The 27789-nt window shown below is 41.2% G+C and overlaps 1 protein-coding gene across 1 annotated transcript in view; it reads right to left on the bottom strand.

The window, feature by feature from the left end:
- LOC122641016 (endoplasmic reticulum-Golgi intermediate compartment protein 3-like) overlaps positions 1–27789 on the bottom strand; it is a 51757-nt gene that overhangs the window by 7546 nt on the left and 16422 nt on the right. The window contains exons 3-11 of the mRNA XM_043834329.1: positions 24080–24162; positions 23822–23897; positions 23625–23692; positions 23060–23141; positions 20983–21098; positions 20819–20902; positions 12945–13091; positions 2326–2434; positions 2112–2231 (exon numbers count right to left, since the gene is read on the bottom strand). Coding sequence (XP_043690264.1) covers positions 2112–2231; positions 2326–2434; positions 12945–13091; positions 20819–20902; positions 20983–21098; positions 23060–23141; positions 23625–23692; positions 23822–23897; positions 24080–24162 — 885 coding nt within the window. The remainder of the gene's footprint in view (positions 1–2111; positions 2232–2325; positions 2435–12944; positions 13092–20818; positions 20903–20982; positions 21099–23059; positions 23142–23624; positions 23693–23821; positions 23898–24079; positions 24163–27789) is intronic.

The following is a 27789-nucleotide window of genomic DNA, read 5'->3' as shown; positions in this document are numbered from 1 at the left end:
TACAAAGTAGAGTGTACCATAATAGGGGGAGTATCCCTATCGTGGCTGGTTACTTTAGGTAGCCTTAGTTTCTGTCTTTCCTAGTTAGATTAGGTAGTTCTTTCCTTTTTGACTAGATGACTTATATTGTAATCTCTGTAGGATTCTTTTCCTTGTTTTTTTGCAATTTCACAATATAAACAACTCGGTAGAGGGGACTGCCAAGGTTATCGAGTCTGCTGATCTCCTTGGCAGTCTCTCTCCCCCTTCTTCAATCTTCTTCTCTCTTCCTGCTTGGTTACTGGTGTTTAGGGACTGGTATTCTCACAGAACTAAATCAAATTCAGCAATTGCAGTTTGTTAACTTTAAATTTAAATCGGAATTACTTTTCAATCCTTAACCTTCAAATCCATCAGTCAGATATGTCAAAATCCACTGATAGCATACCAAGAACCCATTGGACAACTAACAAGGATAGAGATCTCGGTTTCGGACCCAGTTTTGGTCAGGCTTGAAACCGAGATGTGCCTGGATCTCACTTCGGGTTTTCGGCCCTGGGTCTGCCTTGGTTTTGTTTCAGCCAGGCCCAAAACCGAGACAACTCAGAGATTTAGGTCAGTTTCACCAAGATTTAGTTCCATGGCAACTAATATATTCATATCCTATATGGTCGACGCAATTTTGACATGTGATCTTCCGATTTTAAGGCACTGAAGAAAATTGAAAATTCTTCTTAAAAAATCCATCATCTAAATTCTGTTTAACCTCCACATTGAACTTTTTTTTTTTTCCATTCTGTTGAACTTCTATTTGTCACTTAAAACAGTAGATTTCAGAAAGTTTTATCCCCAAATTCCCAAATCAGGATCGCTCTACACTACATTACCAGGAATCATTAATAGGGTTCCTGTCTGAATATACCAGGACCTGCTGGACGCAGCCCAATCAGAACCTTAGTTGTAAATTCCCAATAGGTCTTTCCAATGTCGTGATTCCACTACAATCTCTGAGTCTTTGTTCTCCCCAATACTGGTTTACGTAGAAATTTCCCCTGTAGCCTTTCCACCATTCTGATGAAATAATCATATGACCTGGAACACCGAACACCAACCTAAAGTAAACTAGAAAAATACAGAGAGAGATTTAATAAAGGAAAAAATTTGATCAGGACTTTGACATAGGCGTAGCTCGTAACCAACTCTCCAGCTTCTTTGTAACTTCATCATCAGTGTCAGAACTACTCTTGTTCAGGTTTCCTTTCAGCAGGGTACTATAAAAGCCTAGAATTCTATCTCCCGAAATTTATAGACACTAACCTTCAATACTGATGTCCTCAATAACCAAGGATGTCCATCAGGTTCAACATTCCCAACCCCAAAAAGATATTTGAGATCAGAAAATGACAAGTGAGACACTTCCAACTGCTGCCTACCTCCCAACCCTAAATTCCCTAAATAAGTTGAGTGACTCAATTTTATAAAGTTGTTGACCATTGTTGTGGATGAGTATAGCATTACCTCATCTAATAACTTCCAGTCATCCTATGAATTTATAGTGGAGTCATTGACCACCTTTGATGCACCCCTGCAACCTATCTTCAAAAGAATTTCTTGACTTGACAAAGTTCAGGAAATCCAAATCCACATTATCATATATTTCCTCCATACACTCATTGTCAATTAAATTCCACATCCACACTTTGTCTATCCTTTTGAATAAATATTCAGTTGATGGAATTGCAAAAATCAAGTATACATGTTAGTAGCTAAGGAAAGCAGATACAAATTAATGTGTTCTATGAGCATGAGGGTCTCAGTAACAACTCTATCACCATTATCGACCAGAAATTTAACTGCATGCAAATGATTTTGCCCAAAAAAGTCTCAGAAAATTTAAGCAAAAAGTATACTAGCCAACTTCGACAAGACGAACAGCCCCTTCATAATGAGGCAACTTAGATGTGAACAGAATGGAATCTGAGTTCTGTACCCTAATAACAAAATGACTACACAAGGGGTATGATGCTCCAGACAAGCTGATGAAGTAAGGGTCCAAGGGATGATCTAGTATGAACAATCAAAGAACAGCATCAAGCAAGTATAAAATGTTGGAAAGAGGTACAAGTAGGAACCTGTTAGAGCAAATGTACCACCAAGTACCGCACAAAGTCGTGTGATGAAATGCAGAAAACTGCGCCGTTCTTCTCTAATTGTCACAGTGATTGGTGAAAGATCATACAAAAAGTAAACAGCTGTAGAATAAAAGGGCACAGTAGTTAATTAAGAATAATTTGAGTGCAACAGAATGACTAAACATGAAGTATAGGCCTCAAAGTAACTGCCAACCTGGCCACATCCTATCAAACTCGTGCATGGGGACAAAATACTCCGTAACAGAAAACTGATTCGTTGGAAGAACTTCTTTGGAGAGATATCTGTATTCAGTTGGAACAACCTATATGGCAATAAATGAAAACGTAAGAGATACAATAGTAACAAAATAAACATTACAAGCATCCACAGAATCTCAAAATTCCATGGGTTGAACCTTATTGCTCTCTCTATATTAGATTCTTTAATCACTGAAGTAAATAGCCTAAGACCTTAGAACATGACGAAACCAAACTTCAACAGCTATAAGCCAACAAAAGTAGGAAATGAACATAATTCTGGGGGCACTAAAAAATACGATGGTTCTTTGAAAGGCCCATCATCATTCGATAAGGATTTTTTGAAATTTGAAGGATAACCAAGATAATATTATTTTTGGGCATTGGGCAACTTTTTTTTTTAATCAGAAACTACCATGATTTATTACTAAAAGCCCCTTTGGAAAACTGCCCAATGGATGGGGTACAATGAGGGAAAGAGAAGGGGGAGGGGTAAACCACCATACATGCAATAGAAATAAATTGGAAGCTCTAACAGCCAGATAATGAGCTTCACCATTAATACTACAAGGAACAAAACAAAAAGAAACAGAATGAAACTGCCGACCAAGATATAGGACATCATCAGCCACAAGATGGGTGGCCCAACCCACAACAGTAGAAGCTCGATTCAGATAAGTGACAAGGGCCTGGCATGCTTGGGCAAGTTTGATAATAGCATAACAACCATAGTTCAAAATCTCGGAATCTGGACACATGCGAGACGAGTTATCACACGAAATATGAAAATGTCATATTTCGAAAAACTCGATCGAAATCTCAGCCGATATCTCATGAGTTTCGAAAATCTCGTGAGATATCGGCTTTTAACTTAAAACTGCTTTATAAAAGAACCCTGTCTCGACCTTTAGTTCGAAATTTCGGACTCTCTCGGTCGAAACAGAGCTCTTTGGGCTGGAGAAGGAGAAAAACACTAAGGTTGAGTAACTTTCTTCATTTTTTTTGGACAAATCTCACCATTTGCTACTTGGATTCACTACAAAGAGACTTGGGAGCTCCATATTCCTCCATATTTGGCTACATTCTTCAATTTTAGGTAAATTTACTATTCACAAAACCTTTTTTTTGGAAAAAATATAATAGTTGTTGTATGGGTGTTCTAGATTGAATATAATCCAACTAGAAGCCAAAACCAGGATCTGTTCTTCAAAGGGAGATTTGGCTAGGGTTAAACTAATAGAAAAAGGTGAAATTTAGTGTTAGGGTTTAGTGAGGTTTAGGATTTGAAAGTATAGTTAAGGTTATATGAAATAGGGGAGTCTTTCAGTGAAGGTTACGTTAACAAATAAGAAGCCTAAGATTGCTGAATAAAATTGGCAGCAAGTTATGGTGCTTAGGGTTAAGGTTTTGAAAGAGGAAAAAAGTGAAGTTTTTAGGGTTTGGCTGGGCAGAGTAGGACCAGACTTGGATCGAGTTCTCCAAGGGGTTGGGGGAACACTAGGTCAGACTTTGGGCCAATTCCCACAACTTGAATGGTCTGGACAGAATGTAGGTTTGGAGAAAAAAGGTGGATTCTAAGGCTTTGGGATGTGGTTCCAATTTACTTGTTGATTGAAGAACAAACTTGAACAAATTGTTGAAGTAGAATACTCCTTGAAACCAATGCTTGAAAATAGAACTTGATTTAGACAGCAATGTAGAAGACAAAGAAACCAATTCGAACCATCCGGGCTTCCCACCGCAAGGTGTCAATCAGATCAAGCACAGTTTCCTTCAACCGATCCACCCGGGCTTTCCACTACAAGGTGTTAATCGGATCAAACACCGACTCCTTCAGCCTTGATCAAACACAAGACAAATCTTCAATGGAGAAGAAGAGAAGAGCAGCAAAAAGCTTTTCATTAATCGAAATTCGTGTCCAATGCTTGCCCCCCTTACAACCTTATATAAAAGACTCAAAAATAGACTCCTACACTAAAAAGGAAAGGCCTAATCCAATCCTTAACCTATTAGGTAACCTAAACTAACTAGGAAACTAAAATACTGAAGGAAATAGACTCAAAACATGGCTGGACTTATAAGTCCTAATCCAGCTCAATTTACATTGCTTAAAAGCAAATAAAAGAAAACTACTAAAATCACTTAAATTGAACCACTGGTTGGACCAGCTTGGACTCGGTTCAATGTGAAAACAAAAGACTTTAAAAATAAAACCAAATATGGAAACTAAACTAAGCAATCCCATATGCAACCTTATTACTCATAGTTTAGGTTCATAAAAGTGACCTATTACATTAAAAACCCATGGGATCAAAGGCCCAACATGTATACAACCCTAGACTTATTCCTAGGCAAAGAAGCCCAGTTTGGTGATAAATCTATGTCACCCATCATCCAACAACCAAACCCTCACGTGCCTCTCTCAAACCATCTTCCATCTACTCCGGCCCAACCCCATCCTCAACTTACCCTTCTATCGCCCCAACCTCATGTGGCCCTACCCGAAAATCAAAATTTCCAAAATTACCCCACCATTACTCTCCCAACCTCTTCCCTAACCCACCCAAGTCTCTCCAATAACCTGAACCATCCTTCTCTCGCCCCTCCTCCCGTCCACCCTCTCATCTTGCATTCTTGCCCTTCCCTCCCCCTCCTTGGCTAATGGTTCTTTCCCCCCCCCCCCCCCTTGGTTCCCATCTGTGCTTTCCACCGTAGGCACAAAACCTTGCCCTCCCCGTCCTCCTAACCGTTTGGTTAGTCCTCCCTTTTTCCTTTTTTCATGTCTAAAGGTCTTATTTGCAATACCAGGGGTCCCAAATCCCTAGCCAAGCAAGCTGACATCCGATCCCTTATCAAAGCCCACGCCTCCTGGAAACTAAAGTCCTTCAAGACAATGCTTCTCGCATCTCTGTTGCCATTGCCCCTTCTTGGTCCTCCCTCAACAATTACGCCCATTGTCCCAACGGCACATTTGGGTCCTCTTAAACCTCTTCAAACTTCTCATCTCCTTATCAGCTTCCCCTCAATTTCTCCATCTCAAGACTCCCTCCCTAGTTCTTCTTCTTTCCTTTTCACTGTGGTCAATGGCACTCTATGCTTTCAATCAGGCCTCTGATAGAGCTGCCCTTTGGCATGACCTCAAAGAGCTTGGTCCTTCCATAGGACCTCTCCCATGGTGCCTTAGTTGGGATTACAATGTGGTAAAATAGAGTCTTGGGCTGTCAAGAACGTAGAGGAGGTAGGATGGGCAGTTGGTCAGATCCAGTATGGATTGTACATGGATAGTAGTTGGAGTCGATGGCTCTCCTAGGGTTCCCTCATCTGGGATCCCTAGGGAAGAGGATCAAGTTGGCCCTTGCGAACAGCTTGATGCACTATCTCCCTTCAACCCTTTGAGCAAAATGCAGCAAAAGGAAGGAAAATCCATGGACTATAAAAAACATGGTGGAAATTCTATTGATCTTCCCTTTGTCAGTGACTTCAATGACTTCTTAGAAGATCTTGGTGTAAATGTTTTACGCTGGTCGGGCTCCAAATTCACTTGGCACAATAAAGAAGAGGGGCCAAACTGCATTGCTTGCAAACTTGACCACTCCCTAGTCAACGAAGCTTGGGTGTCCACCTTCCCTAACTCCCATGCCTCCTTCTCTATCCATAGTATCTTTGACCACAACCCCTGCCTCCTCCTCATCCAACCTTTTATCTCCTTTGGCCCCAAAATTTTTAAATTATTTGATATGTCATCCTCTCACCCCCAATTCCTCTCTGTCGTTCGTGATGCCTGGAATATCCCTGTCCACTGCCATGCTTTTCCCCTCTTTACCCTTGCCAACAATCTTCGGAATGTTAAAAGAGCTCTTAAGAGATGGAATTTTTCTTCCTTTGGCAATATCTCCTCCCTCATCTCCTCCTGCCAAGCTAATTTGTCTACAATCCAATCTCATCTCCAATCTGACATCTCTAACCCTATTCTGGCCGAGGAAGAAAAAGCGCTCATCTTGGAGCTTCCCTCCCTCTTGTTAGCAGAACAATTAGAATGCAATGCTTGAATGATCTTAATAGATCAAACAAGCTCCCTATTTATAATGAAGGAAAAATTCCAAAAGGACAGAATTGCCCCTACTTCTAGTCGACTCTTACAAAGAGAGTCGGCAGTACATAATTAAATCATAAGTAAAACACCCAAAGGACCAGAATACCCTCCACGGTATTCTGGTGTACATAATCCAATACTCCCCCTCAAGTTGGAGCATATATGTCAAACATGCCCAACTTGACTAGTATAGGATGAAACACTTTCCTTGATAATCCCTTAATGAAAATATCAGCTAGCTGATCTGCAGACTTCACAAAAGGAACACAAAGCACACCACCTTCCAACTTCTCCTTGATGCAATGCCTATCAACCCCAACATGTTTAGTATGACCATGTTGTACCGGATTAGGTGCAATGCTAATTGCAGCCTTGTTGTCATAGTACAACCTCTTAGGAAGATTAACAGGAATACCAAGATCTTGTAGTAGACCCTTGAGCCATAACAACTCACAAATACCTTATGTCATAGCACGAAATTCTGCTTCAGCACTAGAACGAGCAACCACATTCTGCTTCTTGCTATGCCAAGTGACAAGATTACCACCTACTAAAGTGCAGTACCTAGAGATAGACTTGCAGTCAGGAGAACCAACCCAATCAGCATCAGTATAGGCTTTTATTCATACGTGATTATGAGGAGACAACAGAATGACCTTTCCAAAGGCTGACTTCAAGTAGTGAAGGATACGAAAAACAACCTCCATATGAGAAGAGTAGGGATCATGCCTGAACTGACTCACAAGACTTACTGCAATTGCAATGTCTGGACGAGTATGTGAGAGATAAATCAGCTTCCCCACCAACCTTTGGTACCGACCCTTATCAACAAGTTCACCCTCATTTTCCTTAAGTCTGACATTAGCATCCATAGGGGTATCGGTAGGATGACACCCTAACAAACCAGTTTCGGTCAACAAATCTAGGATATACTTCCGTTGGGAGAGAAAAATGCCCTTTGCAGACCTGGCAACTTCAATTCCAAGGAAGTATCTCAACTTGCCCAAATCCTTGATTTCGAACTCCTTCCCAAGAAAAGCCTTCAGATGACTGATCTCATCACTATCATTTCCGGTTACAACAATGTCATCAACATAGACTATGACAATGGTGATCTTCTGATCAACCCTTTTTATAAACAGAGTATGATCAACATTACACTGTGTATAGCCCACAGAAATCATAGCCTTGTGAAACCTCCCAAACCAAGCTTGAGGTAACTGCTTCAGCTCATAAAGTGCATGCTTCAACTTGCATACTTTGCCTTGGGTTTTGTCACAACAGAACCCCGATGGAATATCCATATATACCTCCTCATCCAGTTCTCCATTGAGAAAGGCATTCTTCACATCCAACTGTTGGAGATCCCATCCCAAGTTCACTGCATATGACAACAAAACTCTGATAGTGTTCAGCTTTGCAACAAGTGCAAAGGTCTCCTAGTAGACAATCCCGTATGGAGTGAACCCCTTTGCTACAAGTCGTACCTTATATCTATCCACAAAGCTATCCACCTTCTATTTCACCACAAATACCCACTTCCATCCAACTAGTCTTTTCCCTGTAGGAAGAACCACAATCTCCTATGTATCATTTTTTCTGCAAGGCTGTCATTTCTTTCATCATTGTTGCCTTCCATTTTCCATCGGTAAGAGCTTCCTACCAATTTTGAGGAATACGAACAAAAGAAAGAGAAGAAACAAAAACACGAAAAGATGGAGAAAGAGAGTTATATGAAACAATATGAGATATGGAATGTTGAGTACAGGCCCTAGTACCTTTGCGAAGGGCAATAGATAACTCGGGAGAAGGGATCTCACCAGATAGAGGAGTAGGCTCTGGATCCGGGATTGGCAATTGGATGGGCACTGGTGCTGGAGTGGATTGAAGCTGCTTAGTTCTGGTCCAACTCTTTGTATAGACCTTCACAGTAGAATCATCAATCCTCCTTTGAAATGCACTAATGGTTTTTTGAACAAAAGTTTGCTCCCCCTAAATTTCAATGGTTTTCTGAATAGGAGTTTGCTACCCCTAAATTTGAATGTCACTATTATTTATCTCTGTGGTCTCTCCCTGTATGGGATCCATAGTGGGAGGAACACGAGCAGACTCATCATGAATATATTGAAGGGGAGCTTCTATAGACAGCACATCTTCACTAATGTTCTACCCCTGAAGATGTGGGGATGGATAATAGGAAAGATGTTCATAGAAGACAACATCCATACTCGAGGTGAAACAGATAGTGGAAGGCTGAAAGTCTGAGTAGTGATCCAATTACTGCCATAAACTCTTGAGGGCAGCATAGTATTTAGAAACAGATAATTCCTTCTGTGTGGTGTCATGAACCTTCTTGCAAATCTCATACACCTGAGCATCATTCCCTACCTGCCCATAAGTTTCCATGGCAGCACTCAAAATTTGATGGGCTGTATCCAATAATAAATAATTGGTAGAGAGATCAGGTTGCATAGAATGCAGTAAATAAGACATCACCATAGTTCGTTGGAAACCCATCGATCCTGAAGAGGACCAGTGTCGGTGGGCATTGTGTCAGTGCCACTAATATGGCCAGTAAGTCCTCGACCAACAATGGTTAAATAAGTGGATCCGGACCATATTAAATAGTTTGTTCCATTGAGTTTAATAGGTGCAGCGAGAGGCAGATACACAGTCCTTGTCTGTCCATCAATCCCAGAAGTAGCAGTAGTAAGGTCTGACATACTTGCATAAACCAATCAGTAGAACCAGCAAGGAGTAGATAAATAACTCAATAAAACCAACAGAAGATCGATGCAGCCAGCCAAAGAAGAACCAGAAAAAGGACATCGATATGCAGGAGAAATCGATCCAAAAAAGGAAAACCTGAATTTTTGGTAAAAACTCCAAGGATGAGGCTGATATCAAGGTCAAGTGCTCCTCTGGTATGGATAGAACTCTCCACAACAAATCAGCAAGATGTGACAACCCTAACTCTAAAATCGATGAGTGTCGGGGTTTTGGAATACCCTGAAAGTGAGATCGATATAGGGAAGGGGGCTTCAATTGTTGATGTAGACTGGTGATAGATGCTGTTCAGGACTGCTAGAATGGATCTCCAATACGAACAACCAATCTCTAGTAATAATGAGACTTGATCTTCAAGGAGAGAAACTCCAGAAATCGCAGAATCAAAAAAGGGCAACAGCTATCGCAAAAAACACTTCTTTATATCATCGGTTGATGAGGTATGATGGAGGGCAGCACTAGATCATTCGATCACCTCATTAGAGCTGCCCTTTAAGCAAGGTAAAAAAGCAGAAAAAAGAAGACGAAGAAGAGGCCGAGAGAAAGAGAGAGAAACGACGGGGTGTGTTATGTAACCTAGATTAGATGAATTGGCTTTGATACCATGTTAGCAGAACAATTAGAACGCAATGCTTGAATGATCTTAATAGATCAAACAAGCTCTCTATTTATAATGAAGGAAATTTTACAAAAGGACAGAATTGCCCCTACTCTAGCTGACTCTTACAAAAAGAGTCGGCAGTAAATAATTAAATCATAATTAAAACACCCAAAGGACCAGAATACACCAGGTTATTCTGGTGTACATAACCCAACACCTCTCTTCCCAAGAAGAGAGTTTCCTCCACCCAAAGTCCATAATCAAATGGCTCGAGCTTGGAGACCCTGACTCTGCTTACTTTCACTGCTCCCTCAAAGCCCGCAATAACTCAAATTCCATCTCCATGCTTACTGCTTCTGATGGCTCCCCCCTCCTCTCTGTCCTTGACATCAAGACAGAAGTTGTCTCCTTCTCTAATCTCTTCCTCCACTCCCCCCCCCCTCTCCCCCCTGATGGGCTCATCAACAAATTTGTCCCTAGTCATCTTTATGGCTACATCCAAGCCATCTCTTGCGAAGTGTTCTCTCTCATAAACCCAATCGTGCTCCTCGTCTTGCTAGGATACCATCAAAGTTGATCTTATCTTGAGCATTGGTAGCTTTTTCTCCAATCCCTCTCAAATCCAAGGTATCAACCACACCTTTCTTTGTCTCATTCTTAAAAAGGAAGGTGCCTCTTCCATGACTGATTTTAGGAACATCTCCTTATGCAATCTCCTCTATAAATTCATTGCCAAAATTTTGGCAAATCGTATCCGTCTAGTTATTGACTCCCTGGTCAGACCCAACCAATCTGCCTTCATATCTGGTAGGAGCATCTCTGACAGTATCCTCCTTTGCTCCGAAATTGTTGAGGGCTTCGATAGGAAATCCCACTCTCCTGCAGCCCTCATGAAAATTGATCTTCACAAAAGCCTTCGGCTCCCTCCGACAGGATTTCCTGAGCTAGGTTCTCCTCAAAATGGCCAAAAGAAAGTAGTGTGCGGCCCGATTGACCCAATTGGACAATCTTAACTGCATCAATTCCACCAATGTTGAGAAAAACTCGCCCTCGAATTTTATAAAATGCGATAATCGGTACCACTCAATCGGCATCCACATTATTCGCTTTGATGAGTTGATGATCCAGTGTATCTTACGATCAACTGTAACGATCTCCTGATGATCATTGGCAAATGATATCTCTCCAATTGGAATCTGATCGTGGGGTTTCTACATCTGTAATCGAACCATCGATTAATTCCCCAACTCCAATCTTGATCAGACTGTTCTATTCATCTTGATTATCACTTTCGTTGTCCACCTTTGATCCGTCTTCTAAAGATTCTATCATGCTCGACATCTTGTCACCAAAGCAATTAGTAATATCAGCATCTCCCTACAACCTGTCCTGAAACCAAGAAGTCTTGTTTGGAAATCACAAAGTTCTGTTTGCAGTTTACAGAGACCATCTCGAATCGAGACGAGTAAATCGTATGAATCAACTTACATGATGTAGCCTCAGGTTTGGCTCTAATACCAAATAATGCAATCTGAAAATCCAAATTATGTATCTTAGATGCAAGCAGGCCCAATAATCAAATCTGTGATCAGATCTGAGATATGGGAAAAACTACATTGTTAAGAGAAGAAATCTGAACGAGGAAAGACAGATGATATCAATCTTCTTGGGAGGAAGAAGAGAAGGGAATAGAAGAAATCAGATTTGGGATACCAATCCTGTATGCATTGCTCAACACCAAAACTTTTAGAAAAAAATCATATTCTTTATTCAAATCATCTCTAATTAATGGGGGATGTATTACACGAATATAGACCTTCTAAAATTCTTAATTTGACTCATAAAAGGACCCAAATCACTCTAATACACTCAATAAAGTAAATAAACTCAAAACAAAACTCAATTTAGCGAACAAGTATCGTAATCTAACTCAAACACTCAACTTAACTACTAACCCCGTGTACTAACATTATCCCCACTTTATTGGCTTATAAATAAAGCTCATTATATTAATAAACCCAAAAACAAGAAGCCCAAGGTCCATAGAACCCAACCATGAACCAAAATAAAGTCTTATGAGGACTGATTGACCCAATTGGACAATCTTAAATGCATCATGCTAAGGTCAGGGCTGATGGGATTTCAATCTAGTTCCAGGTGAGATGCTTGGTCCAAGTCCTTCTACTTCTCTTACATTTCTTCATCTTTTTAACCATCAAATCAGGTCAGTATTTTGGTTTCTATTCTGTTCTTGTGCATACCCTACTTGCTCTAATTTCACTTTCTCCATTGTTTCCATCTGTGATTCCAAATCTGATTTCACATTTGGTAATCGGATAGCATTCTAAACACCCCCACAGTTTCAAATTTTGATTTTTGTGCTGATTTCTTAGAGTTCTACTTCAAGTTGGATTCCTACTTCTGTATTTTAAGATCAGATGATTTTCAATTTCACCATAGTATTCTTACATTATTTCTGAAAAATGCCGGTGTTTTAAATTTCTTTCAATTGCTGGTTTGAACTCCATAAGATCCGCCATCGATAACCACATCTGAAATCTGTTTTAAAGAATCCTACTAGGAGCCATCAATATCCACATCTGAATTCTTTTTTAAAGAATCCTACTCCTAGTAGGATACGTTTATTGACTCCAGACCAGACTCATCTTTTGAGGAGTTCTTTTTTTACCATACTTTTAACCTTCAACCAGAATTTTTAAGCCCATCTGAGTTTCTGAATCCAAGTTATCAACTTTCTCTTATAATCTGGTTTCTAAACCAGTCATTGCGATTCTGGTTTCATTGGATTTCTGAACCCAGTAATCTTAGGCTTCTAGAAATCCATCAGTATTACATTGTAAATATGGCCAAATTTGAAAAGCATTATTATCATAAGTAATGGAAGGACGACAATGGAAATTCAGGTGTCTATAATGCTTTAACCACCCACCTTTAAAATTTGGGCTTTTCAAAGGGGAAATTAGAAGATGGAGGCTCCAATTTACAAAAAAAAGTAATCAAAAATCCAATAATATAACAAAACAGCTATATGTTAGAAGCATAGGTAGATCAAGCAAAAGCACAACAGTGACACCTTTATGTAATATTTGAATGTCCCACTCGTTCCCCGCAAAATCCGTTCTGTTCCATCAAGTGGGTTATGAATTCCGGGGTACTTTGGCCCAAATGATAAATCATGAATGACATGACTCACATTCACATGAATAGCTCCCTCGAAGATCTGAGAGGGGGGGGGGATGACAAAACGAATCAATGTGAAATGAACAAAGAACAAGTAAATATGATATGCACACGAACTTCGGCAGATCACTTTCTATATGAGATGCTTTTGTAAAATATGATATTGACACTAACTTCAGCAGATCATTTTCTATATGAGATGCTTTTGCAAAGGAAAGTCTGTAATCTAGTAAGGAAAGCAAATACTGCCTATAGATTCAATAAATTTATAGTTGTGGTCATTGTATAAATGAAGACAGCATTTTCTTTCAACCTTTACTCGAAATTTAGCTGTTTATAAGCAAAATTTTCCACTTAGTGGGTCTGAATTAAATCCGATGGCACTGCTTTGATGTACAAATGCCGAATAACTCATATATATTAAATATGTATAAATACCATAAATATATTAACAAAAATATGTTATTTTGTGACATTTTTCATTAAATTAGACAAATTTCAGTTTACTGTTCTAAACATACCCACACAACACAGAACTCAGTACAGATAATTGGTAATTCAACATGGGAGCACACTATCCAGGAGTTGGTTGACCAGCAACAATTAAGCCACAGAATAGCTACAACTCTATCCATGGTAAACGAAATTAATCATCAAGTTGGACGACATCTCATATTCAAGAGAAGTATCACTACCTACTAAAAATAGACATCAACTAGCTCATATATTCTAAGGGGGAGAAATAAGGACACAGGATCCCCTTGAAAAAAACACTTACTATGGAAAGTAGGATGATCAGAAGAAATTATTGTCGTTTTGTTATAAATTTGAGGGATGACCTAAATGGAAACCAAATTGACAAGTTCCTAAAGGATAGAATTATTGTTGAAGGTAAGCAAGGCACTCATTTCGGGTGTTGGGAGGAGAGGGCCTGACTCCAAGAACTTCAGCTGGGTGACGCACTTTATTCAGCCACTCACAGCACATTTTGGGTGCCTACATTCAGGCAAGAAGCATCCCATGCAAGCACAAGATGCAATATATTATAATATACATGTGTCAAAATAAGATGCCTTTTTTGACATATATTGCTTTTAATTGGATAAATCTTTATCTATCTGTAAAATGTGTTGTGTAATTGTGTTTGCATACTGCAGTTAGAAACTAGGTATGGATTGATTCTAACAAAGAAACAAGGATTAACAGCTAGGAGAAGGAGATGAGGAGGAAGAAGAAGAGTTGAGAGAGAAATCGTGGTGAGACTGTGAGAAAGAATGGACTCCTCTCACCTATTTGCTTCATTAACTACAATCTTGAAATTACATATGCCTCCCTGAGGAGGTAAAATGAAAAATAAATAAATAAATAAAAAAAAAAGAGAAAATTACAACTTAGAATGACTTATAACAAGCCAGTGACAAAAGTACCCTTTACAACACAAACTCTAACATTCCCCCTCAAGCTGGAGAATAAATGTCATGCATTCCCAGCTTGTAGAAGTGGGTACTGAACTGGCTATGAATGAGACCCTTCGTGAAGATATTTGCAACTTGATAACCTTTCACAAAGGGAGTACAAATGTAAGAATCCAACTTTTCCTTGATGAAGTGTGTCGATCAACCTCAATATGCTTCGTTCAGTCATGTTGCACAGGATTATGAACAATACTTATAGCAGCCTTGTTATCACAATAAAGCCGCATAGGTCCCTCAGTGTCAAACCCCAACTCTTGAATCAACCGCCTTAGTCATATGAGCTCACACACTCCATGAGTTATGGCTCTAAATTCTGCCTTTACTCTGGATCTAGCAACAATTGGTTGCTTTTTACTCCTCCATGTAATCAGATTACCACCTGCAAAGGTATAGTAACCAGATGTAGATCGTCTGTCTAAAACTGAACCAGCCCAATCCGCATTAGTGTACCACTCTATCCTCAAATGATCATGTCTGGCATATAGGAGACCTTTTCCTAGAGAAGATTTCAAGTATATGATAATGCGATAAACAGCATCCAAGTGCCCACTCTTGGGAGCATGCATGAACTGGCTCACCACTCCAATTGCATAAGTCATGTCTAGTCAAGTCAAGGAGAGATGGATCAATTTCCCAACCAATCTCTGGTACTTCCCTGCATCTATAAGAGGAGAGCAACAATCTTCACCAAGCTTGTGATTTTGAACAATTGGGGAGTTTGTTGATTTACACCCCAACATTCTTGTCTCTTTCAATAGATCTAATACAAACTTTCTCTGGCAAATATTGATTCCCTTCTTTGATCTTGATAATTCAATTCGCAAGTACTTCAAAAGTGTAAGATCTTTAATCTCAAACTGTTGGCCAGGTAAGATTTCAATCTACTTATCTCGCCATTGTCATTCCCAATCACTACAATGTCATCAAAAACAATGAGAGTTATGACCATACCATTTCCTCGCCGGATAAACAAAGTGTGGTCAACCTGGCTCTAGGAATACCTATTCCTTAGAATGGCTTGTCTAAATCGCCCAAGCCAAACATTAGGAGACTGCTTGAGGCCATAAAGTGTTTTTTTTAAGGAGGCACACTTTCCCTTCTGCTAAGGGAAACTTAAAACCAGATGGAGGCTGCATATGCACTTCTTCTTCTAGGTCACCATGGACAAAGGCATTCTTTACATCTAATTGATACAACGGCCAGTCTCTATTGGTTGCCACTGATGAGTTGTGGTTGACCACAGGAGCAAATGTCTCTTGGTAGTCAATGCCATACACCTGACTGTACCCTTTGGCCACCAGCCGAGCCTTCTATCTTCCATAGTACCATCTAATCAATACTTAATTGTATAGACCCACCGACATCCAACTAGAACTCTCCACTTGGGGAGATCTACAACTATCCAAGTACCACTCTTTTCAAGGGCCATCATTTCCTCAGACATGGCCTTCTTCCATTTTGGGTCAGACATAAACTCAGACAAATTTTTGGGAATGAAAGAAGTAGCAAGAGCAGTAGAAAAAGCAATGCATGTAGGAGAAATTGCATCATAGGAAACAAACTTGGCTATAAGATTAGTACAAGCTCTCTTCCCCTTTCAAGTAGCAATGGGAAGATCTAACTCAGAATGAGGAGAAAAAGTGTTACCTGACTCAGGAAGGTGGAGCTCAGGATGTAGATCCAAAGAGGACTCTGGGCCGGTCTTCTTTCCCTTTCCTTTCAAGCATTCATTTTTTTTACACAACAACCTCTTTTCCATTGCTAGCATCAACACTTGAATGAGTATCAATGTCAACAACATCCACTTTCTTTTCCCAATATCAAGCAAGAATAGAGAGATAGGCAAAGGAGAAAGAAAGGGGATGACATTAGCAATCTGTCCACTCTCATTAGTCTCCCCCTGAAGAGGATGTTGATGAGGAGAAAAGAAATGAATAAACTCCAAGAAGGTGACATCTTTGGAGAGAAGTTGCCTTCGGGATGAATGGTGGTAGCATTTATACCCTTTATTAGAGGAGGAATAGCCAAGGAAAAGACATACAAGTGCTTTGGGGTCAAGCTTTATTTGAGCTGATTTATTGACATGCATAGTAGACACACCCAAACACTTTAGGAGGAAGGTAAAAAGTGGGAGCTTGAGGTGAAAGGATTTCCAGAGGGGATTTGGAGCCAAGGAACTGAGTTGGCATCTGATTGATTAGGAAGGTAGTAGCAAGAAGGGCATCAAACCAAAAGGTCTTAGGGACATGCATGCCAAAGAGGAGACTCCTAGTGACCTCCAACAATTGGTAAATTTTCCTCTCAGCTACCCCATTTTGTTGGGGGTGTCAACATAAGCAACTTAATGAATGATGTCATTGTTAATAAAAAACCTATTGGAGCCCCCCATAAATGTAATCTTCCCCCTTATCAAAACAAACTATTTGGATGCGAGTACCAAATTGAGTAAAAATCAACTGATAAAATTTTTGAAAGCATTATAAACATCACTATTTTGTCATTAAAAAGTCCAAGTGGACCGGGACTAGTCATCAACAAAAGAAACAAAATAACGATATCCAAACAAAAAGGTAGAGGGAGCGGGTGCCCAAACATTAGAATGTACAATATTGAAAGGAACAATGGATCTATTACCATGATAAGGAAAAGATGAACGATAATGTTTAGCAAAACTACATGGTTTACAAACATATGAAGAAGAACAAAAAAAATAAACAAATAGGTTTCATCAAAAATAAATAAATAAAAAAACAAATGGGGTAATTGTTTTCGCATAACAATAAAAGATGGGTGGCCTAAAAGTTACATATAGAATCTATAGTACTATTGTCACTCCGCCATAGACATAGCACTGAGCAGTATGCAAAACAAGTATCAAAAAGGCTGGACCGAGGGAGGGCATGGGAAAAAGGGCAGGTTGGACGGAGGTTAGATTTGAGAGCATAGTTGCCACGGCGTCTAGACGATCCAAGGCGTTGGAGAGGGTTAAAAATCAAGAAGCGACCAAGGCGCCTGGACGCCTAGGCGACACCTTGACAATTGTATTCGAGAGGAGGGACATATGTAGCAGGGGTTAGGATGGGGACCATGGTTAAAAGAGGGATTGGGTTTATGGGAAAAAGGAGAAGGTCGAGAAGAAGGGGATTGGTAGAAGGGGGAAGGGGATGTGGAGAGGATGTAACGGGGAAGGTCAGGGAACGGTTTATCCAAAAAGGGAAATGGTTTGTTGATGGGGCGAAAGGAGAAGGGACAAATGACAATCGTAAGTGAAGGGGATTAGGGCAAATGGTAGGGGAAGGTATACCTTCGAGGGAGTGGCTTCTATGGCAAGATCGATGCATCGCCTGACAGCCAGCTAATGCGCTGGAGGCAAGGACATGTGAGATCTGACGAGCTGGGAGCTTAGTGGCCAACGGACCATTGTTGTGGAGGAAACCAGAACACCTTGTCAAACCAGTAGAGCGAGGGCCACTTGTAGAACCAGCAGTTCCAAAACTTGGGACCAATGGATCAACGAGGCCTTGAGAGGAGACAAAAGCCTGGAGATGTGAATGCATCTACGACGATGTTGACTTTGATTGCAACATTGGTGGCAACTGCAATGAGAGCTGTTGTTAAGTTACCAACAAACCAAGAGAAGCTTGGGAGAGCGATGGTTCGAGGAGACAAGGTTACAGAGAATTAACTTCAACGGTGTTGAGAATCGAGCTCATCTCGGGAACAAGGAAGGAGCAATGGAGCCAACCAGGGGAGAACCAGAGGCTGGTTGTTCCCAAAGACGACGATTGTGGCGGTGAGACTTCTTTCAGCCATGGCTAGGATCACGGGAGGTGACAGGGTGAGATGGAGGTGTTGGTCAGAGAGCAGACCAAGGGATCAGAAGCGAGTCCAATGAGTTTGGGTCTTGGCGTCGGTCGATGGAGGCAGATGAGATAGAGTATTGGCAGCGATCAATGAAGACAGGAGCTAGCACTGGAGATGTAGTTGGAGCAGGGGCGGGAGGGTCTACCGTTGGAGGAAAAAACGAACCAGCTGGGGCAGCACCAGTGTCTTCAGAGTCAAGTGTCAACCACCAGAGACGAGGAGGCTAGGAGAGCCTTACCAAAGCAGGATTTTGAATGATGTCCAAAGATCTTGTAGTGAATACAATGAGGAGGAAGCCAATCATATCTAACTGGTTGTTCAAAGCTATAACCATCTTCTTCCACAAGAGATGGAGGAGGGAGGGGGAGAGTCTGCTGAGACATCAACACAAATTCGGGCATAGGTGAGCTTGTCCATCTTCAAAATGCGAGCACCAAAGTAAAGGAATCCTATGACCGAATTCTGCTGAGGCAATCTGGACTGCAGCAGTGAAGGAGGAGACCAGGCAGAGCAACCCAAAGGAGAATAGAGCTGAAGTCGATCTTGTGGAGTTGCATGTATGGATCCCACTGGCAGAGGAAGATTGTCTTAGTGCCAACGAGCCAGGGAACCCTGTCAGGAGCTCGAGCTTTGGCTTCATCAGAGAAGAACTTGAATATAAACAAACCATTATCCAGAAGACAAGTATCCAATGAACCTTGAGTTTTCCATTGCTTGGTTAGAGAAGATTTAAAAATACAGAAAGATGGCCTAGAGCCAAGGAAATGGCCGACAAGGCAAGTTTTCCATTTTGAAATTTCTGGAGAAAAAAGATTTTGAGGGCAGAGAGCATACGCGGAACGGAAGACTTGTCAATGGAAGGTTTGAAATAGTGAAGAGAGAGCCCAGAACTAGAGGGAGGACCAGGGCTTAGGCCTAACAATGGTTGGGGAGGGGTTGGGTGACGGAGAAATGGGAGGTCGAGCGGGAGGGGGTAGTGGAGAGCTCATCTGGAGAGAACAAACCTGAATAGAAGTTTAGTTGGCTATGCCCTATGTGACTGGTACTGTAGTTGTGCACTCCTCTTCCCCCCTTGCAACTCTGAGACTCATTGAGAGTTGCAAAAAATTATTCGACAAATCATTGAGAGATTATCAAGTGGACCTCCTCTTAAATATGAATGCACCAATAATCTCCTTACCTTCAAAGATAAATTGCATCAGGCGGCCAGTCGGCCACCAAGCATTCCATCAGCTAGATGCACAAGCATTGGAACAGAGAAGCTTTAAGTTGGCTTCCCAGTACACCAAGATGGATAGTCTTTATTTCTTCCTTATTTCACCTCTATTCTTCTTCTTTATCACAAGGGCGGATACCCTTTTTCTGATCACTTTTCACCCTTCTTCCTTACAACATATCTCCTCTCGATACTTTTTAGTTTCCTCTCAGACTTGGCAGTTAAGGTTCTGTTGTTAAGATTATCGATTTCGGGTTTCAGACCTGAGGTTGATCTTCTATACATTGCAAGTTCAAACTCTGCTCCGTTTCTGGGAGTTCTCTGCAACAAAACTGTTGTACCATTCAAAGTCCATTAGAATATTATTTTCCTGGTTTAGACTGCTCTACAGGTCTGGGCGACTCCATTAACAAAGTAAGAGCTTGGTTTATTTGGTTTCTAAAGAGTTCAGTCCTTTCTTAACTCTTAAGTTTCAGTTTACTGTTTCTTCTTCTTTCAGATTTCTGAAGTCAGTAACCTATTTACTCATAAATACAGCTCTCAGGTCGTGTTTGATACATACCAGAATAACTGGTTTTTCTTCCAAATTGCATTAGTTTCTAGATTTTGTCCAGTTCTCTGATTTTCCTTCAAATTTTAAATTTTTGGATCCGGGTTCTAAGTATGGTCCCTACCTCTATGATCATCTAGATTCTATTCTAAACTCTGGAGTGCACCACAGCAGACCAGCAATATGCTGCCCATGTACAATCACCAACAAGAGAGCATACTTTCACAAATAGCAGAGATGCAAGCAACGAATCAAACCTTAATTCCATTCCTGATAACAGTCAAAGCTGAAACCAAACTATTCACTGATTCAGGTTTCAATTTCAGTGTTCTTTACTTACATCACAGTAATTTTTATATGGCTTTGGAAAAATTCCCATCAAAATCACTAAATAAATTTGATTTGTATTCCTTTCAAAAATAAAATACTTCTTAAATATAACACCGTAGGGTGAAAGAACACTAACCGGTGCTGTGTGTGGGCGTGTACCTGCGCCCAGACACAGCCTGGTGCGAAAAGACCGCCACACTGCCCTGGAAAGGTGGAAAGGTCCAGGGGTGCGGCAGTCTTTTTGTGCCGGGCTGTTTCTGGGTGCAGATACACACCCACACACAGCACCGGTTAGCGTTCCTTTTCCCAAAACCTTAATAACAAGAACTGACCTGTTGGGCAACAAATATGTTTAACCCATGAACAGAAATATGAAAGTTTCCAGCAACCCTTTGAACATTTAAAATCCCAAAAACCTGCAGAAGTGTAAGCAAAACATAAATAAAGATATAAAATGCATTGACCACCCTAATGCGTCTTAGGATTCAAGACATACTCGGCATCCTTCCCCATTGGCCAATGCTTGCTTCACATTCTTGACTTTATTTTCAGCATCTTGGTCAAAACCATGAGACTGAGGTTTTTGAGAAGCATCCTCTTCTTTGTCATGATCTGTTGAAGACAAGAAAACAATCAATTATATACCTCGATGCAAAATCCAACTAAAGATGTTATTATTCTACAATAGAAAGGTAACAACAGAAGTTATTTCATTACAAATGCAGAAGCACACAGCAAACAACTTAAGGCATTGGATCCATGACAAAAATAAATCCTGCAAAATGATCAAATCATAGCTATCCCATGCATTGATCTGGACCACTTTGGATGTGTAATAGCCTGAAAGCCAGGCCACTTGGTTGATCGAGTCTACATGTGTTTTCTGTGGTGCTCGTAATGAATCCCACTGGCATCTCTTTCTATCTTGTGAATGGACTAAGCGTATCTGGGCCTGTGGAGCCCTCGGACTGAGAACAGAGCACCTAAGCAGCTCTTGTATGGCACAGCCATGTGCTTCCCTCCTTCAATCTAAAGCCCTGGGTAAACCAACTGCATCATGGTTTTTCTCTGTTGTTACCATAACATGTTATTTCATTTGGCATGTAAGAAACAAAGTAATTCGGGGTCTAGCTACGACTAACCCCAACCCAGTCCTTTCAAATATATCTAGATGGATGAGGGATCTAAATTTAACTCCTCCACAGATAAATACTTTTTTAATTGATCCACTTATATGCACACGAAATGATTTTCTCTCTACTTCCCCATCTAACCACGAAATGAACTTACCTGTCCTATGCTGCACTGGTCTTTTTGAACCCTCCATAGGACTAACAGGATGGGCGTATTGCTTTTTGCTTGATGGTCAGAGTGTTTTAACATCTGCAGGATTCTCTTGTTCGACCGACAAAATGCAGGCTGAGCTTTTTGGAATCTTGCAGGGGTCGAAACACGCTTTGAGGGATAAAATCCACCTCAAAAGAAATTTGGATAAACAACTATGATCTTCAGGTTTTGTTGAATCACCGAGGCGATATGTGTATCCCCTGGAACTTCCTACCCCCCTATATTGAACTTGCCGAACTAACCTCAAACTTTTCAAATGTAATTATCAGGCATAAAAACAATCTCTGGTTTAGAACCCTACGCTCTTTGGCTCTCTTTACAATCACTACTAGAACCCCCATCCCCACTTTTCTGTATGATGTACAAACTTTCTGTTCTCTTTAAGAAATATATTTTCTTCTGTTTCATCAAAAAAAAAAAAAAAAAGTGATTACATCAGAGAAAATAGTTTAGTTGCTATTACATTTGGCCACGGCCAATCCATGGTTTTAAATCTCAGGATTGATAGGGTGCATTTTTTCCTATCCCCTGATTTCTCTTGGGACTGGAGAATGCTGATCCACTTGATCCTGGCCAATAGGGCAATTATACCCTGACAATCTGTGAAAAGTCAACTTTGACCAATTTTTCTCACGATTGTTAGTGTCCAATCTGGTCAATCCCAAGGTCTATGACCTTATGCTCATCAGAGAATAGGAAGGAAGGAAGAGGTCGCCCAAAGAGTACTTGGTCCCAATAAAAATATGGCAATGGGACCAGTTGAAGTGTTGAAGACCGACGGTGACAATTGATTAACCAACACAGGCCTAATTCGATTTACATGCAGCTAGAATACCATAACCCAGCTTGGATTTAGCCTGAACCCAGATAAACATGAGTGCAGGCACTGGGTTTAGAAAAGTTACCATTAGTCCAGCTACAGTACAGCCACAAAGACACAAGTTTTATTGAAGAGATATACATTCTTAAACCTATTAGACAATAAAAAAATATAAACAGAACCAGAAAAAACATTTTAAAAACGGAACCTCACACACGCATAACTTATATCGTGCAATGAAAAAGTGACAGGCTCACAGCCTTCTAATCCATTTAGTAAAGACCAATACATAACAAATGGGAAAGGTAATACTTAATTGATCATAGAAGCTAAGATTTTTAAAAAAAAAACTCTACCAGAAATTGTCCAAATATAAGAATGGATGGCTGAGCCACCACAGCATTACCATGTTTGTGAGTATGACCCCCTTCAACAAGGTCAGATAAGTATTCGGTGCCAATGATGTGGCCATCATGATTCAAGCGTAGCTGGAAGGAGTATCAAATCATTAGCAGAACAAGAACTTCATGAGAGAAGAAAAAACATGTCAAGGACCACTGATAAACAAAGAACAATGATTAATGGCAATTAAATACACAGTAATTTGTTGGACGCCTATATAAAAAAAATTCATAAGTGACAAGACTCCTTTACTAAAATGAATCTGACAATTGAAAAAAAAAAATAGTGAACAAAAGTTAAGAGAACAAGAGTGCAATCACAAAAGAATCATACAAATACATGAGCCCCTAAGGAATAGAAATGACAACATGGTTCAATATCCACAAGCTCCTAACCCCTCTCTTGCAGCCTTATCTGCCAGATTATAGGTATCCCTTCCTTTATGAATGCCTTAACCACTAATCCAAACAGAGCAAGAAATAGGAAGTCTTGTTAAGTATCGGCAAACAGAAAGAAAACATATCAAGTTCAATTTGCAAAGATCTTGGAAGAATAAAACACTTCCATACCTTCCAAATGTTCGTATCAATGTCCACTTCATGTTTGCCTGACATATCAACAGCATCGATACTTAAAACTGCAACATATGAGAAATCGCATTAATCTTTTGATGCCTGAAAGATTTTTCACAAATATTTAGTCAACAGAATCAGCAAGAAACACAATCCTCACTATGAAAATTGAAAGTAGAATCAGAAATGCTAACCATCACAAGGTAGAGAAGGGAATGACACATTTATATTGATTGGAAGAGTCTCTCCACGTTTCAAATCGACAGACATCTGAAACATAACATGCAAACCACAAAGATAACTCAGATGATCTAAGGAACCAGACTTGCTAACTACAACCAGATGCAAGCAGAATTATGCTTCTAGAGAAGTTTATCATCTACAACCCATGAATATCTAACAATGGTGAAGCATAATACATAAAGAGCAAAAAGAAAAAGTTAGACTCAAACCTGATGTACTGTATATGTTGTAAGATAGTACTTCAGCTCATGAAAAAACAATGTAGCCATGATGATTAAACCAACAATGGACACTACAAAACGGAAGAGGAAGAAATTTAAGGCAATAAGTTCAAGTAACAGAAAAGCAAATCTAATCCTATTAAGCAATAAAAATGAAGAAATAAATTTACTGAGGTTGGGAAAATATTTTCAAGCAGCCATTCAACATGCATAAAATATGAGCATGTCTGGTTAAGGAGGGAGGATTTGAACTAGGTAGCAAAGCCAAACAGCCTTTCCTTTCATGACGAAAAAGTTAAAATGCAAATGAAATCTGCTGGTTAACTTTGTTCTCCAACTTTGTTTCTGGTTTGGATACTGTTTGTGGCTTGGTAATCAAGCTTTCAGTAAATTTCCATAACAAGAAAACATTGAAGTGACATCAAAAGTAGGGACAACAATCCTGTCCAATAAAGTATCACTTTCAGAATAGAAAAATCATTTCCAACAAACTTCTCAGGCTTCTTAAAATATACCACACTCAAATATCAAGGAGATGAATCTGATGATTATAATAAGCCTTCCAGCTCTCTATTAATCCCCAGATAGAAAGGATGAAGTCCTACCAGACAAAGAGAAGGACACATTGTACTATCTTGCTGACCAATTAAAGGAACCAAAAATAATACAGGTAGTTTTTTTTCAGTGAATAAATATGTATTACCATTCCCCAGGAGGGGGAAGGAAAGAGAAAGGAATATACAAGTGAATGAGAAGGGGGGGGAACAACAACGAAACAACAAACCAACCTACGCAGAGGTGGAAGAAAAAAGAGAGGACAAATCAAGACCCCAATAGACTGCAATATGCCTATTCCTTGGGGAGTCCCTGACAACACGAAGGCGGGCACGGCTGAGCTTGGAAGAGACATCAAAGGAGATGGCTTTCCAAATCAGATCAAAAGATCGAGATTTGGAAGTCCATCTCCTTAGGTTTCGCTCCATCCAAATGTGATAAATAGCAGCTCCAAAAACTAGCTTTCCAATGGTGTCACATATCGATGACCCAGAGAAGGAATTAGCCACCCAAAGCCATTCTCTGTCAAAGGGGAGGGGTCTCCTGTTGCAGTGCCAGATGGAGGAAAAGGCTTTTTTCCAGATGGTAGAGGTAAAAGGGCAATCAAAGAAGAGGGGTGGGGGATGTCTTCAAGACCATTCCAGCAAAGGGAGCAGGCAGAGGAAACAAGGATGTGACGGTAAATGAGGAAGGCTTGTGTGGGAAGGCAAAGACGAAGGGATCTCCAGGTTGTAATACTGTGGCGGGGTATATGGCCTTTGAACCAGACTAGGTTGCGCCAGGGTACAATGGGGGCAGCGGTTCGAACAAAGTTCTAAGCTGATTTGGTGCTGAAGAGGCCATTTGGGGAGGGCAACCAAAGGATTCTGTCCACAAGGGTGGGGGGGAGGGGGGGAGAGCAGGCCAAATCCGAGAGACAATAGAGGGATTGAAGTGAGGGGAGGACCAGGATCCAGAGGAGATGAGGCAGGAGAGGGGGGCATTTTTTGGAAGACCAGAAGAGTAGCTCGTCCTGGGGCCAAGGACACAGTAAAGGATGCCAAGGGAGTGCCAAGGGTCAAGCCAGAGGGAAGTGGAGGAACCGTGAGCAATAGAGGAGGAGATACCACGGAGGGAAAGGGGCCGAAGGGCAAGAATCTTTCTCCCGATCCAGGAGGCATCAGAGGGGATGGGAATAGTCCAAATGGAGTTAGACTTGAGAAGGTGGGAGTAGACCCAGTAGACCCAGATGGAATCATGACGGGAGGAGAGTTTCCAGATCAGCTTAGGAATACCAACAGTATTGGAGTCCTTGATACGCCAGATCCCAAGACCACCCTTTGATTTTGGAAGGCAAATAGACTTCCAGCTAACAGGGTGAAGGAATCTAGAAGCGTCAGTCCCTTTCCAGAGGAACGCGCAGAAAAGGCGCTCCATCGCCTTGATGGTGGCTTTGGGTAAACCGAAAATCCCACTCCAGTAGATGTTAGAAGCTTGAAGGACAGAGCGGATGCAAACAAGACGACCAGCGTAGGAAAGAAGTTTGCTTTTCCAGAGCTGGAGGCGTTTGCGGATGTTGTCCAACATAGGGGTGCAATAATGATAGAAGAGTCTGGCCAGAATGAGAGGAAGGCCAAGGTATTTAACCGGGAGGGAGCCAATGGACAAGCCGGTCAGGTGCAGATGGGAGTCTCTATCCTGATCGGAAATGTCAGAAAAGAAGATTTTGGATTTGAGGAGATTAATGCGAAAGCCCGAGAGGGTCTCGAAGAGGTGGAGGGAATCCAAAATAGCGGAGATGGAGGAGTGAGAGGCCTTAGAGAATATCATTAGATCGTCTGCAAAAGCCAGATGGGTAAGGTTGATATGCTTACATTTAGGAATGGGAGAGATGAGATGGGGGCCAGTCTTGGATTGGAGGCTACAAGAGAGGACTTCCAGGGGAAGAGAGAACAGGAAGGGGGAGAGGGGGCAACCTTGGCAGATGCCCACTCGAGAGTGGAAGAATCCGGCAGCAGATCCATTGGCAAGGACGGAGAAAGAGGGGGAGGATATGCAAGCATGAATCCAGCGAACGAAGGCAGGGGGAATCCCATTTGAGAGAGCACTCCACAGATGTGGAGGTCAATTTTCATAAGGGCAGCTGGAGAGTGGGATTTGCGGTCGAGTCTCCGCACAATTTCCAAACAAAGGATAATGTTATCCGCAATGCTTCGCCAGAAATGAAGGCGGACTAGTTAGGGCTGACCTGGGAGGGGATCACGGCCTTGATTTTGTTGGCCAGGATTTTGGCAATGAATTTGTAGATGAGATTGCAGAGGGAGATAGGCCTGAAGTCAGAGAGAGAACTGGCTCCCTCTTTTTTAGGGATGAGGCAGATGAATGTCTGATTGACCTAGGGCAGCTAACTAGGCTTGAAGAAGAAACTGTGAATGCCTTTGAAGAGGTCACCCTTGATGGAGTCCCAGTAACTCAAGAAGAATACCATATTGAAACCATCCGAACCGGGAGCTTTGTTGTATTTGTGGGAGTGGATGGCCTTGGACATCTAATCATCAGAGGGAATACTAATGAGGGATTCCGCAACAAGGGGAGGGAGGAACTTGTTGATGAGATCAGGGGAGATAGAGGGAGCAGATAAGGGGGGGATTGAACAGGTCGGAGAAGAAGGAGATGGTAGCAGATTTGATATCATGAACCGAGGTAAGGGGGGAGACATCAGAAGAATGCAAGAGGGTGATGGAGTTAGAGTTGAGTCTAACTTTCAGAGACCTGTGAAAGTAAGCAGAATTTGAGTCACCCAACTTGAGCCACTTGATGCGGGACTTTTGGCGCAAGAAACTTTCCTCCAGGGAGGAGAGGGAATGCAACTCCTCAGAGAGGAGATTTTCCTCAGTAGCAAGATCAGAGTTGAGAGGGTCAGATTGAAGTCTGGACTGAATGGAGGAGAGGTTGGATTTGCAGGAGGAAAGCCTGGAATTGATGTTACCAAAGGTGGAGAGGTTCCAGTTTTTAAGGGCAGCTTTTGTGTTGCAGAGCTTCCTGGCAAGGGCAATAAGCGGGAGAAGGGGAGGAGACTGGAGAGCGCCAAGCCTTAAGAACCATGGGGACGAAAAGATGGTGGGAGGTCCACATGTCAAAGAATTTGAAAGGCTTGGGGCCAA

This window comes from Telopea speciosissima, chromosome 9, assembly GCF_018873765.1.
Source record: "Telopea speciosissima isolate NSW1024214 ecotype Mountain lineage chromosome 9, Tspe_v1, whole genome shotgun sequence".
Classification (NCBI taxonomy): Eukaryota; Viridiplantae; Streptophyta; class Magnoliopsida; order Proteales; family Proteaceae; genus Telopea; species Telopea speciosissima.
The sequence above is the reverse complement of the archived record's forward strand: the minus strand, read 5'-3'. Positions and strand labels throughout refer to the sequence as shown.